This window comes from Mobula birostris, chromosome 30 (assembly GCF_030028105.1).
Source record: "Mobula birostris isolate sMobBir1 chromosome 30, sMobBir1.hap1, whole genome shotgun sequence".
Classification (NCBI taxonomy): domain Eukaryota; kingdom Metazoa; phylum Chordata; class Chondrichthyes; order Myliobatiformes; family Myliobatidae; genus Mobula; species Mobula birostris.
In genome coordinates, this window is record NC_092399.1 from 33,960,067 (window position 1) to 33,973,901 (window position 13,835).

The following is a 13,835-nucleotide window of genomic DNA, read 5'->3' on the forward strand; positions in this document are numbered from 1 at the left end:
ACCTTGCCAACCTTCCCGACTGAACAGCCCAAATAGGTTCAGTGTAGCAGGGTGGGAAGTAAAGAGCCAACACACGAGGAAAGTGAAAGTTTCGGTTAAAGAGAAAGGGGGCGGGGGAGAGAGGCGCGAGTGAATATAGAGCAGGTGAAGATCGGGGAGAGGTAGAAGGAGATGACCGGGTGAAAACGAAGGAGAACATAAGAAACCGATGATGAACCATGGGGGAGAGAGGGGGAGGGAGATGGTGAGCGGGGAGAAGGGGGGGGAGGGAGATGGTGAGCGGGGAGAGAGGGGGAGAGAGATGGTGAGCGGGGAGAGACTGGGGAGAGAGGGGGAGGGAGATGGTGAGCGGGGAGAGAGGGGGAGAGAGAGGGAGAGAGATGGTGAGCGGGGAGAGAGTGGGGAGAGAGGGGGAGGGAGATGGTGAGCGGGGAGAAGGGGGGGGAGGGAGATGGTGAGCGGGGAGAGAGGGGGAGAGAGAGGATGAGCTGGGGAGAGAGGGGGAGAAAGATGGTGAGCGGGGAGAGAGGGGGAGAGAGAGGGAGAGAGATGGTGAGCGGGGAGAGAGGGGGAGAGAGATGGTGAGCGGGGAGAGAGGGGGAGAGAGATGGTGAGCGGGGAGAGAGGGGGAGAGAGAGGGTGAGCTGGGAGAGAGTGGGGAGAGAGAGGGGGAGGGAGATGGTGAGCGGGGAGAAGGGGGGGAGGGAGATGGTGAGCGGGGAGAGAGGGGGAGAGAGAGGGAGAGAGATGGTGAGCGGGGAGAGAGGGGGAGGGAGATGGTGAGCGGGGAGAAGGGGGGGAGGGAGATGGTGAGCGGGGAGAGAGGGGGAGAGAGAGGGTGAGCTGGGGAGAGAGGGGGAGAGAGATGGTGAGCGGGGAGAGAGGGGGAGAGAGAGGGAGAGAGATGGTGAGCGGGGAGAGAGTGGGGAGAGAGGGGGAGAGAGATGGTGAGTGGGGAGAGAGGGGGAGAGAGAGGGAGAGAGATGGTGAGCGGGGAAAGAGTGGGGAGAGAGAGGGAGAGAGATGGTGAGCGGGGAGAGGGGGGAGAGATGGTGAGCGGGGAGAGAGTGAGGAGAGGGGGGAGAGAGATGGTGAGCGGGGAGAAAGGGGGAGGGAGATGGTGAGCTGGGGAGATTGGGGGAGGGAGATGGTGAGCGGGGAGAGAGGGGGAGGGAGATGGTGAGCGGGGAGAGAGTGGGGAGAGAGGGGGAGGGAGTTGGTGAGCTAGGGAGAGAGGGGGAGAGATGGTGAGCGGGGAGACAGGGGGGAGAGATGGTGAGCGGGGAGAGAGTTGGGGAGAGATGGTGAGTGGAAAAGAGAGTGGGGAGAGAGGGGGAGGGAGATGGTGAGCGGAAAGGAGAGTGGGGAGAGAAGGGGAGGGAGATGGTGAGAGGAAAAGAGAGTGGGGAGAGAGGGAGAGGGAGATGGTGAGTGGGGAGAGAGTGAGGAGAGAGGGGGAGAGAGATGGTGAACGGGGAGAGAGGGGGAGGGAGATGGTGAGCGGGGAGAGAGTGAGGAGAGAGGGGGAGAGAGAGGGTGAGCTGGGGAGAGAGGGGGAGAGAGATGGTGAGCGGGAAGAGAGGGGGAGAGACAGGGAGAGAGATGGTGAGCGGGGAGAGAGTGGGGAGAGAGGGGGAGAGAGATGGTGAGTGGGGAGAGAGGGGGAGAGAGAGGGAGAGAGATGGTGAGCGGGGAGAGAGTGGGGAGAGAGAGGGAGAGAGATGGTGAGCGGGGAGAGGGGGAGAGATGGTGAGCGGGGAGAGAGGGGGAGGGAGATGGTGAGCGGGGAGAGAGGGGGAGGGAGATGGTGAGCTGGGGAGAGAGGGGGAGGGAGATGGTGAGCTGGGGAGAGAGGGGGAGGGAGATGGTGAGCTGGAGAGAGATGGGGAGGGAGATGGAGAGCTGGGGAGAGAGGGGGAGGGAGATGGTGAGCTGGGGAGAGAGGGGGAGGGAGATGGTGAGTGGGGAGAGAGGGGGAGGGAGATGGTGAGCGGGGAGAGAGGGGGAGGGAGATGGTGAGCAGGGAGAGAGTGGGGAGAGAGGAGGAGGGAGATGGAAAGCGGGGAGAGGGGGAGGGAGATGGTGAGCGGGGAGAGAGGGGGAGAGATGGTGAGCAGGGAGACAGGGGGGAGAGATGGTGAGCGGGGAGAGAGGTGGGGAGAGATGGTGAGCAGAAAAGAGAGTGGGGAGAGAGGGGGAGGGAGATGGTGAGAGGAAAAGAGAGTGGGGAGAGAGGGAGAGGGAGATGGTGAGTGGGGAGAGAGTGAGGAGAGAGGGGGAGAGAGATGGTGAGCGGGGAGAGAGGGGGAGGGAGATGGTGAGCGGGGAGAGAGTGAGGAGAGAGGGGGAGAGAGATGGTGAGCGGGGAGAGAGGGGGAGGGAGATGGTGAGCTGGGGAAATTGGGGGAGGGAGATGGTGAGCGGGGAGAGAGGGGGAGGGAGATGGTGAGCGGGGAGAGAGGGGGAGGGAGATGGAGAGCGGGGAGAGGGGGAGGGAGATGGTAAGCGGGGAGAGAGTGAGGAAAGAGGGGGAGGGAGTTGGTGAGCTAGGGAGAGGTGGGGAGAGATGGTGAGCGGGGAGACAGGGGGGAGAGATGGTGAGCGGGGAGAGAGGTGGGGAGAGATGGTGAGCGGAAAAGAGAGTGGGGAGAGGGGGAGGGAGATGGTGAGCGGAAAGGAGAGTGGGGAGAGAGAGGGAGGGAGATGGTGAGAGGAAAAGAGAGTGGGGAGAGAGGGAGAGGGAGATGGTGAGTGGGGAGAGAGTGAGGAGAGAGGGGGAGAGAGATGGTGAGCGGGGAGAGAGGGGGAGGGAGATGGTGAGCTGGGGAGATTGGGGGAGGGAGATGGTAAGCGGGGAGAGAGGGGGAGGGAGATGGTGAGCGGGGAGAGAGTGGGGAGAGAGGGGGAGGGAGATGGTGAGCGGGGAGAGAGGGGGAGGGAGATGGAGAGCGGGAAGAGGGGGAGGGAGATGGTAAGCAGGGAGAGAGTGAGGAGAGAGGGGGAGGGAGTTGGTGAGCTAGGGAGAGAGGGGGAGAGATGGTGAGCGGGGAGACGGGGGGAGAGATGGTGAGCGGGGAGAGAGGTGGGGAGAGATGGTGAGCGGAAAAGAGAGTGGGGAGAGAGGGGGAGGGAGATGGTGAGTGGAAAGGAGTGTGGGGAGAGAGAGGGAGGGAGATGGTGAGAGGAAAAGAGAGTGGGGAGAGAGGGAGAGGGAGATGGTGAGTGGGGAGAGAGGGGGAGGGAGATGGTGAGCGGGGAGAGAGTGAGGAGAGAGGGGGAGTGAGTTGGTGAGCTAGGGAGAGAGGGGGAGAGATGGTGAGCGGGGAGACGGGGGGAGAGATGGTGAGCGGGGAGAGAGTGAGGAGAGAGGGGGAGAGAGAGGGTGAGCTGGGGAGAGAGGGGGAGAGAGATGGTGAGCGGGGAGAGAGGGGGAGAGACTGGGAGAGAGATGGTGAGCGGGGAGAGAGTGGGGAGAGAGGGGGAGAGAGATGGTGAGTGGGGAGAGAGGGGGAGAGAGAGGGAGAGAGATGGTGAGCGGGGAGAGAGTGGGGAGAGAGAGGGAGAGAGATGGTGAGCGGGGAGAGGGGGGAGAGATGGTGAGCGGGGAGAGAGGGGGAGGGAGATGGTGAGCGGTGAGAGAGGGGGAGGGAGATGGTGAGCTGGGGAGAGAGGGGGAGGGAGGTGGTGAGCGGGGAGAGAGTGGGGAGAGAGGAGGAGGGAGATGGAATGCGGGGAGAGGGAGAGGGAGATGGTGAGCGGGGAGAGAGTGGGGAGAGAGGGGGAGTGAGTTGGTGAGCTGGGGAGAGAGGGGGAGAGATGGTGAGCGGGGAGACAGGGGGGAGAGATGGTGAGCGGGGACAGAGGTGGGGAGAGATGGTGAGCGGAAAAGAGAGTGGGGAGAGAGGGGGAGTGAGTTGGTGAGCTGGGGAGAGAGGGGGAGAGATGGTGAGCGGGGAGACAGGGGGGAGAGATGGTGAGTGGGGAGAGAGGTGGGGAGAGATGGTGAGCGGAAAAGAGAGTGGGGAGAGAGGGGGAGGGAGATGGTGAGCGGGGAGACAGGGGGGAGAGATGGTGAGCGGGGAGAGAGGTGGGGAGAGATGGTGAGCGGAAAAGAGAGTGGGGAGAGAGGGGGAGGGAGATGGTGAGCGGGGAGACAGGGGGGAGAGATGGTGAGCGGGGAGAGAGGTGGGGAGAGATGGTGAGCGGAAAAGAGAATGGGGAGAGAGGGGGAGGGAGATGGTGAGCGGAAAGGAGAGTGGGGAGAGAGAGGGAGGGAGATGGTGAGAGGAAAAGAGAGTGGGGAGAGAGGGAGAGGGAGATGGTGAGTGGGGAGAGAGGGGGAGGAAGATGGTGAGCGGGGAGAGAGGGGGAGGGAGATGGTGAGCTGGGGAGAGAGGGGGAGGGAGATGGTGAGCTGGGGAGATTGGGGGAGGGAGATGGTGAGCGGGGAGGGAGATGGTGAGCGGAGAGAGAGGGGGAGGGAGATGGAGAGCGGGGAGAGGGGGAGGGAGATGGTAAGCGGGGAGAGAGTGAGGAGAGAGGGGGAGGGAGTTGGTGAGCTGGGGAGAGAGGGGGAGAGATGGTGAGCGGGGAGACAGGGGGGAGAGATGGTGAGCGGGGAGAGAGGTGGGGAGAGATGGTGAGCGGAAAAGAGAGTGGGGAGAGAGGGGGAGGGAGATGGTGAGCGGAAAGGAGAGTGGGGAGAGAGGGGGAGGGAGATGGTAAGCGGGGAGAGAGTGAGGAGAGAGGGGGAGTGAGTTGGTGAGCTGGGAAGAGGGGGGAGAGATGGTGAGCGGGGAGATGGGGGGAGAGATGGTGAGCGGGGAGAGAGGTGGGGAGAGATGGTGAGCGGAAAAGAGAGTGGGGAGAGAGGGGGAGGGAGATGGTGAGCGGAAAGGAGTGTGGGGAGAGAGAGGGAGGGAGATGGTGAGAGGAAAAGAGAGTGGGGAGAGAGGGAGAGGGAGATGGTGAGTGGGGAGAGAGGGGGAGGGAGATGGTGAGCAGGGAGAGAGTGAGGAGAGAGGGGCAGTGAGTTGGTGAGCTGGGGAGAGAGGGGGAGAGATGGTGAGCGGGGAGACGGGGGAGAGATGGTGAGCGGGGAGAGAGGTGGGGAGAGATGGTGAGCGGAAAAGAGAGTGGGGAGAGGGGGGGAGCGAGATGGTGAGCGGGGAGAGAGGGGGAGGGAGATGGTAAGCGGGGAGAGAGTGAGGAGAGAGGGGGAGGGAGTTGGTGAGCTGGGGAGAGAGGGGGAGAGATGGTGAGCGGGGAGACAGGGGGGAGAGATGGTGAGCGGGGAGAGAGGTGGGGAGAGATGGTGAGCGGAGAGAGTGGGGAGAGAGAGGGAGGGAGATGGTGAGAGGAAAAGAGAGCGGGGAGAGAGGGAGAGAGAGATGGTGAGTGGGGAGAGAGGGGGAGGGAGATGGTGAGCGGGGAGAGAGTGAGGAGAGAGGGGGAGGGAGATGGAAAGCGGGGAGAGGGGGAGGGAGATGGTGAGCGGGGAGAGATTGGGAGGGAAATGGTGAGTGGGGAGAGAGTGGGGAGAGAGGGGGAGGGAGATGGAAAGCGGGGAGAGGGGGAGGGAGATGGTGAGCTGGGGAGAGAGGGGGAGGGAGATGGTGAGCGGGGAGAGAGGGGGAGGGAGATGGTGAGTGGGGAGAGAGTGGGGAGAGAGGGGGAGGGAGATGGAAAGCGGGGAGAGGGGGAGGGAGATGGTGAGCGGGGTGAGAGTGGGGAGAGATGGGGAGGGAGATGGAGAGCGGGGAGAGGGGGAGGGAGATGGTAAGCGGGGAGAGAGTGAGGAGAGAGGGGGAGGGAGTTGGTGAGCTGGGGAGAGAGGGGGAGAGATGGTGAGCAGGGAGACAGGGGGGAGAGATGGTGAGCGGGGAGAGAGGTGGGGAGAGATGGTGAGCGGAAAAGAGAGTGGGGAGAGAGGGGGAGGGAGATGGTGAGCGGGGAGAGAGGGGGAGGGAGATGGTAAGCGGGGAGAGAGTGAGGAGAGAGGGGGAGGGAGTTGGTCAGCTGGGGAGAGAGGGGGAGAGATGGTGAGCGGGGAGACAGGGGGGAGAGATGGTGAGCGGGGAGAGAGGTGGGGAGAGATGGTGAGCGGAAAAGAGAGTGGGGAGAGAGGGGGAGGGAGATGGTGAGCGGAAAGGAGAGTGGGGAGAGAGAGGGAGGGAGATGGTGAGAGGAAAAGAGAGTGGGGAGAGAGGGAGAGAGAGATGGTGAGTGGGGAGAGAGGGGGAGGGAGATGGTGAGCGGGGAGAGAGTGAGGAGAGAGGGGGAGGGAGATGGAAAGCGGGGAGAGGGGGAGGGAGATGGTGAGCGGGGAGAGATTGGGAGGGAAATGGTGAGCGGGGAGAGAGTGGGGAGAGAGGGGGAGGGAGATGGTGAGCTGGGGAGAGAGGGGGAGGGAGATGGTGAGCGGGGAGAGAGGGGGAGGGAGATGGTGAGCGGGGAGTGAGTGGGGAGAGAGGGGGGGAGATGGAAAGCGGGGAGAGGGGGAGGGAGATGGTGAGCGGGGATAGAGTGGGGAGAGATGGGGAGGGAGATGGAGAGCGGGGAGAGAGTGAGGAGAGAGGGGGAGGGAGTTGGAGAGTGGGGAGAGGGGGAGGGAGATGGTAAGCGGGGAGAGAGTAAGGAGAGAGGGGGAGGGAGTTGGTGAGCTGGGGAGAGAGGGGGAGAGATGGTGAGCGGGGAGAGAGGTGGGGAGAGATGGTGAGCGGAAAAGAGAGTGGGGAGAGAGGGGGAGGGAGATAGTGAGCGGAAAGGAGAGTGGGGAGAGAGGGAGAGGGAGATGGTGAGTGGGGAGAGAGGGAGAGGGAGATGGTGAGTGGGGAGAGAGGGGGAGGGAGATGGTGAGCGGGGAGAGAGTGAGGAGAGAGGGATAGGGAGATGGAGAGCGGGGAGAGAGGTGGTGAGCGGGGAGAGAGTGGGGAGAGAAGGGGAGGGAGATGGAGAGCGGGGGAGCGAGAGGGAGAGGCACATGCACGAAAGAGTCTGTAGATGTTGGAATCTACAACGCTAGTTGCGACAGGTAGATAAAGACAGAGACGGTCCCGAGACATGCACATATTTGAGATCGTTCCCTCTCCTTACACATCCCAACTTTGCAGTGAGGAGGCTCGGGCAGTGCGCTGCCCAGACACTGAGTGAAGAATGGGGTCTGAATCCCCAGGTCACCGCTTTCGCCCCCTCTCCCTCAGGCGGGGATCTCATGGGCTGATCCCCAACCGAAGCCACTCGGAACCCTATGCATCTTGGACCGGGGTCCGTCCCATCCCGGTGCTAACAATGGGGAAGATAATGTTTGGCCAACACGGATTAATAGGCTGTGTGGTCCGTCGCGCTCCCCCCGGGTACACAGTTATTTTCTAACGGTGAATCTATGATTGCATTACACAGATGGATGGGAGAACCGGGACCTGGGGTGTTCTTATTCAGGGGGGCAGCCCCCAAGTTACCGCCCGGTTCCGGAGAGCGTACCGAAGGGCTCAGCACCGGATCCGAGACGGCGAGCCTCGGGGAAGGCGGCGTCTGGTAGGGACGCTCTCATCCCCCCACACCATCTTACTGTCGGCGGAACCGAGGGATGGACAAGCTGATCTGAACCCGTACAATCCTCATACAGCCGGTAGACCAGTGACTTTTTACTCCTGGACACCACATGGTCCTTCAAACCTACTCTTCGGTCAAAACTTCAGAGGTCATTCGGGAACCGTCGTGATGACCTCTCCGCCAGGCCTGACCGTACCGCCAGACCTCACTTCTCAAGTCAATTGTCACCATTCAACCACACATGACTACAGTTGTATGGTTCTCTCTCTCTCTCTCTCTCTCTCTCTCTTTCTCTCTCTCTCTGCAAAGTGGGAGCAAGGGAATCATTGAAAGGTGGAATTGGTGGCGATTTTCTCATTGAACACCGTGACTCTCTGATGCAGAATGGCTGGAGGATGAAGGCATTTGAATTGGTGGGCGACTGGATGTGGACATCGCAGTCACCTAACCGTCCAGCGCCCGCAACCTTTCAGGTGGCCTCTGGACAAGCTGCCGTCTTTCACAGCTACCTGCCCCCGCCCCCTCGGCTCCATGATGCCGCCACCTCCCCCTCCCAGCACGCAGGGCATTGACCTTCAAACCCTACCCCAAACGCCAACACAGCCGCTGATTCCACCAAACAGCCAGAAAGATTGATCGGAGTCCCCAGCCTCTCCTCTCCATCAGAGACTTGGTCTGAGTTAGGGAGTCACCCACGGACATTCCCAAGTTGTCGGACCTGCACAAGCAGACACATCCCAGTCTCCACCCTGCTAATGGAATTGACCAGCTGCTCATTTCGGACTCATTGCCTGCAGCCTGTTTAACGCCAGGGGTTAAATAGGCTGCAGGTGATGAGTCTGGAATGATTCACTTGCTGCTCCCCGACAAATCCTGATTCACTTTGCTTGTGACCTGGGTTTCAGGAACAGAGTGGTGGTGTAATGGAACAGAATATGGGTTATGGCATAATGAAACAGATTATGGATTATGGAGTAATGGAACAGATTATTGATTATGTTGTAATGGAACAGATTACAGCACTGAAGCTCATGGATTCCAGTACCCCGAAGAAACAAGGTGCTGGTGGATGGTGAGGAAGGTTGTTAAAGGATTCAGCGGATATAGTTCGGATGGAAATAAGGCCATAGAAAAGGCGGGTAGACTTTAACCTTGACAATTGTGAAGTCTGGGTGCTGAAACGTAAGGAGGAGAGTATCACAAATGACAGGACCCTCTGAAGGCACCGATGTACAGATGATCTCGGGACCTCACAAATCCCTGAAAGAGGCAACTCAAGGAGATAGGTTGTTAAGGAAAGCAGAGGCCACATGTGCCTTCACTGAATACAAAAGCCGCGAAGTCATGTTGCGGGAGTATAAAACTTTTATTCGGTTGTACTGGCCTTACTGTGTGCAGTTCGGGAGTCGGGAAGTTAATCCTGCAACTTTATACAACTCTGATTAGTCAGCGCCTGGAGTGTTGCTGGTTACCAAGGATGAAGAGGCTTTGGAAAGAGTGCAGAAGAGGTTCGCCTGGATTAGGGAGTATTAGCTATACAGAGAGGTTGGGCACACATGTTTGTTTTCTCTAGAGTACAGAACCCGAGGGGAGACGTGATGGGAGCAATATACCAGTCTCCAGACCCACAAGTAAGAGGCCTGGGTACAGACGAACCGCTCCCTGTCTCGGCTCGGTTATACTGAATCAGTCCGTGGCTGGTAGAACCATCGCTGCTTAGTGACACAATCCCTCCGCAACCTAGACACGTGGGCAGAGTCAGTTCTAACTCCGGGGCAGTGAGCACACAGCGCTGCAATCGTATTTGAAATACCCGCTCACGTTCTGTGAACTAACACATCCCGTGTCAATTTCCAAAGGGTGAACAGAATCTTTTCCCCGGCGCATCACAGTTATAAACTGTTGGAAACACTCAGCTGGTCAGCTGCGGAATGAGACAAGAGAGTGAACATTACAGGTCAAAGACCCCTTAGACCTCCGCCAAGGGTCGGGGATGGGGGGTGCAGATTGTCGTCACCCTCTTACAGCAGCAATGCTGCTGCATCGGAGGTTTCGAGAGAAATATCGAGGGACGTTGTCCCAAGGAAAAGTTGGACAAAAGTGGGTAGTCCTCCTTGGAGCGTTACAGGCTAAGGAGAGCCCTGATAGAGGTTTTTTAAGTTATGAGAGGTATAGACAGAGTGGACAGAATCCTTCCCCGGGGTACACGGGGCATGCTTTAAAGGTTAGAGGCCATGGAGGGCTACGTTTTGTTTATTGCGGAGAGCGGTAGGTGCCTGGAAGGGTTACCGGGGATAGGAGTGAAGCGGGCAATTTGGTGGAGTTCAAAAGGCTTTTACACAGCGCGTGAATTTAAGGGAACGAAGGGATCTGGATAAAATTCGGGAGGGTGGCATTTAGTGGCAGCTAGATCAGCAGAACTCCGCTGGCCGAATGGCCTGTCGGTGTAATACTGTTCTGTTCCGATTTGGAGCATCTGACTCCATGGAAAGATTGGATAGACTGGGACGTTTACTTTGGAACACAGCAGGCTGGGGGGAGAGTGAACTGAAGTGTGTAGGGGTAAAAACCGCTGGAATTCTGAAATAAAACTGCAATATACTGAAAATACCCAGGTCAGGCAGCATCTGTAGGAAGAGAAACTATGGTTCAGGTTAGAGACTAACCATCAGAAAATTATGACGGCCATAAACAAGACAGGGCGAATGGCCTAAATAGGAACTGATTCTAACCAGGAAGGGTCTAATTCTCTTAGCAGAGGGTCAAAACCAGGAGACCAACATTCAAAACAATTGGATAATTAACCGGGCGGCCTCCCGCTCCGTAAAGTTTTTTTTATAATTCAGCTAACTCCAGATCTGAGCAACAGAGGCCACATCCGTGGAAAGAAGAGGTTACTGTTTCATTTGCCCCATTACAATGTGATTTCCTTAAGAGATCCCCCCACTCCCACCCCGGTAATGAAATAACTCCATTGCCCCGCTCCCCAGTATATTTCTCTCTAATCCGCTGACACTGTCAGTCACCTTCGACAAGTGATTAACACTCGCAGATACTCAAACTTCCTCCCATATTCGCCACCAGACTCGTTTCACCTCCCCTCTTCTTATGGGGTTCCGTCACCGCTGCTGACCCCCGCTACCATCCCTCCCAACGCCTGCCCATGGACACATCACACCTTATCTTACTCGTCCCATCAACTACCCCCCACCCCGACTCCCCACAATCCCAACGCACAACTGAACTTCCCCACACCCGAGCGCATCCCGCACTCAGAGTCACGACTTCATAATTGGCTGTAAAGATATTCTGCTGGGGTTCGAGCTAGACGAGATGGTAAATGTCCGTGATCGGGTCCCGCACAGGACCCCGAGCTGTGGACAGGTGGTTCCTCTGGGAACGAGAACCACCGGCGGCGGGACGAAAATCCCACCCGTACCACAAAGGTGAGGAGCTGAGATAGCGAGTCGTGCTTCAGAAGTTACGTGAAATGTAAAAGAACTTCCCCCACCCCCGCCCCGCTCTCGCCCACCCCAGTCTCCAAATCCCATAAAATTCGAACCCTGTCAAGTTTTCTTTCTTCTCCACCTTAGACACTCTGAGACACCCAAGCCCGCAGCAGGTAAACAGCTCCCAGAGATCAGCTTGTAATCTCAGGACCCCCCACCAAACTATCCTTGAGTCTCCAGAGCACTAGCGACGGGGCAGAATCTCGTCGGAATTCAGAAAGGCATGGGCTGTGAATGTTCGGCGGAAACACAACAGACCGCAGATGCTGTAATCGTGAACACGAAACAGACCATCGAAGGTACTCAGCCGGTCAGGCAGCTTCCGTGGAGGGGAAGGGATTTTCGACCTTTCGCCCGGGGTCCTGATGAAGGATCTAGACCCAGAACTCTGCTTCCGCAGATGCTGCCCGACCGGCTGAGTTCTTCCGGCAGCTTGTTTATGTTGCTCAGTGGGCTGAGTGCCGTCTGTAGCCCGAGCGGAAGCCCCATCCCTCCATCGCCCGACAAGGAGCGCGTGTGGGAAATGAATGCGAGCAGATAGCAGGGCAGCTTGGAATAAAACTTTGCCCCAACTCTACCAAGTGAATGAGAGACACGGAGCCGCGGCAATATTAATAACAATTCTCACTCTGCAGAGTCAGTGGGGGGACAAAACTCTCTCCCCATAAATAAATCCCTCCATTTTTAATGTTTTCGTGGTAACACTTTCTTTGCACCATAAACGGGCAGCGGGACCCAGCACACAATGTTTTCACTTTACTGACATTACACGTGTGTGGCGGAGATACTCTGGGCTATTACAGCGCTCCTCAGCCTGTACACCGCGTTGTTTCCAACAGCTGAACGCAAATAGGACATAAATTAAGTAGTCGAACTTGTAAACACAACAGCAAGACGGTTGGTTTATCTCGAGCACAGATACGAAGAGAGAACTCGGGGATCTGAAATGCCGCGATGTGTACTTGCCGTATTTTAAAACATAGGCAACTCGCGTGTCGCTGAAGTTGCTCATTAACTTAACTCTGGTGTTTGGGATTCCAGCGACACGGAAGGCTTAAACCAGCGGCATTCCCCGATTGAAGTCTCTCTCGTTACCCGCGAATGTAGGCAAGATAATAACGAGCCCCAACACTAGACTTCGACAGCATTAAACGGCTCCCGGAAAGCTCCAATACCACCCTTCAAACAGGCTTACAATGTTTCTGTAAACAGTCACACCGGTGTTTTGAAGTAAATGTTTGCGGTCATTTAGATGCATTTGGTGAAATAGCAGCAAGACGTATAAACAATCTTAATGTACACACTGAATATGCACTCCGACACAGTTTGTAAACAACTAAGGAAATGAATCAAACTATTACATATAACATTAGCTGTAAACGCTTCAAATAAAGTCTCCAGTACAGCATATAAACTTTGCACCTTTACACTTTGAAAAGGCCAGCACAGTTTGCAACATACGTATAATGAAAACGCAATTCCTAAAATGTGTAAGCAAGACTGTAAACATTTGGACCATGTAACGCACGCACCTCTTGCGTCGTTATTTTGAAAGCTGCGGGAAAGTGGGTGTTTGGTACTCACATGAAGGCATGGTAAATGAAAGCCCACCCGCGAGGTCTCTCCAGCACGTTGTACAAATAGTTCTGCAGTTTTCTGTAGCGAGCATTCCGCTTGTTTCCATGCTTGAGGGGCAGAGGTCTGCCCAGCAGCCCGACGCGAGCACTCTGCGCGCCGTCCCCGGGCACCGCCGCAAGTCCCAGTCTCTCGCCTTCTCCAGGCACCCCCGCCAGCCTGAGCCGGCTGCTGTGGTGCCGGTCTCCGGGACTGCCCGCCGTCCCATCCTGGCCCGGGAGCCCACTCTCCACCGCCGTCAATCCCACGAACTCCACCCGTTTCTCGTCCGGCATGCTGCCGTTATCCGCGTGGTTCCGGGGCATGTCTCCCGGCCGTGGGCTGGGGGTGGTAGGTTCTCCCGGGAAGGGCGCCGCTCACGAATCGGGAGGGGTTGGCTTGCAGAGCGTGGAAGACCGGCGGCCGGGAGAGTTTAACGGGACATCCTGCCCGGAGGAATGGGAATTTGAGAGTGTGCGGCAGCGTGTGCTGTTCTCGGGCTCAGGTGCCAGGCTTCGGACACCCCCGCCTCCGTTCCGACGCGCGGCCGCCTGCCATCTCCGGCTCGGCAGCGACCCGCCCCCTCCCGCCGCCGGAACGCCCCCCTCGCCACCCAGCGCACAGATGTGACCAGCACCACAGCTGGCGCAGTCCGGACAGCGAGAGGAGGGTCCCGCGATGGAGAGGAGTGTCCTGGGTCTGAAGAGGAGGGTGCCGGCTCGGTGGAGGAGGGTCCCCCGATGGGAAGGACGGCTTCGGGTCGATGGAGGAGGGTGTCGTCCGGCGGAGGAGGGTCCTGGGCCGGTGGAGGTGGGTGCTGGCCCGCGGAGGAGGGTGCTAGGTCGATGGAGGAAGGTCGGGCAGGTCCCGGGATCGGTCAATTGCCGATCGCCTGAGTAACACTAAAGTTTACAGCCGGAACCCCCAGCGATTGGGTACGGTCATTTCCGGACACCGGCACATCGTGAACACCAACCTTCCAAAATAAATGCACAAACCCACGGGTGCTGCCTGGGTATTTGAGGGTAATTTATTATTTTTTTTCGGGGGAGGGGGGCTGGGGGACGGTAGATGTATCCAGTGGCGGCGAGTGATTCCGCCCTCCCCCTTCCCAATTGCGAACCGCCGCGGCTCGGTCCTGGAACGGATCTCGGTACC

The 13,835-nt window shown here is 58.3% G+C and overlaps 1 protein-coding gene across 1 annotated transcript in view; it reads right to left on the bottom strand.

Annotated features, from left to right (window-relative positions):
* LOC140190473 (potassium voltage-gated channel subfamily KQT member 4) overlaps nt 1-13,092 on the bottom strand; it is a 140,132-nt gene extending 127,040 nt beyond the window's left edge. Inside the window, exon 1 of the mRNA XM_072247087.1 lies at nt 12,648-13,092. Coding sequence (XP_072103188.1) covers nt 12,648-13,003 — 356 coding nt within the window. The 5' untranslated portion in view covers nt 13,004-13,092. The remainder of the gene's footprint in view (nt 1-12,647) is intronic.
* Between the last annotated feature and the right edge of the window lie 743 nt (nt 13,093-13,835).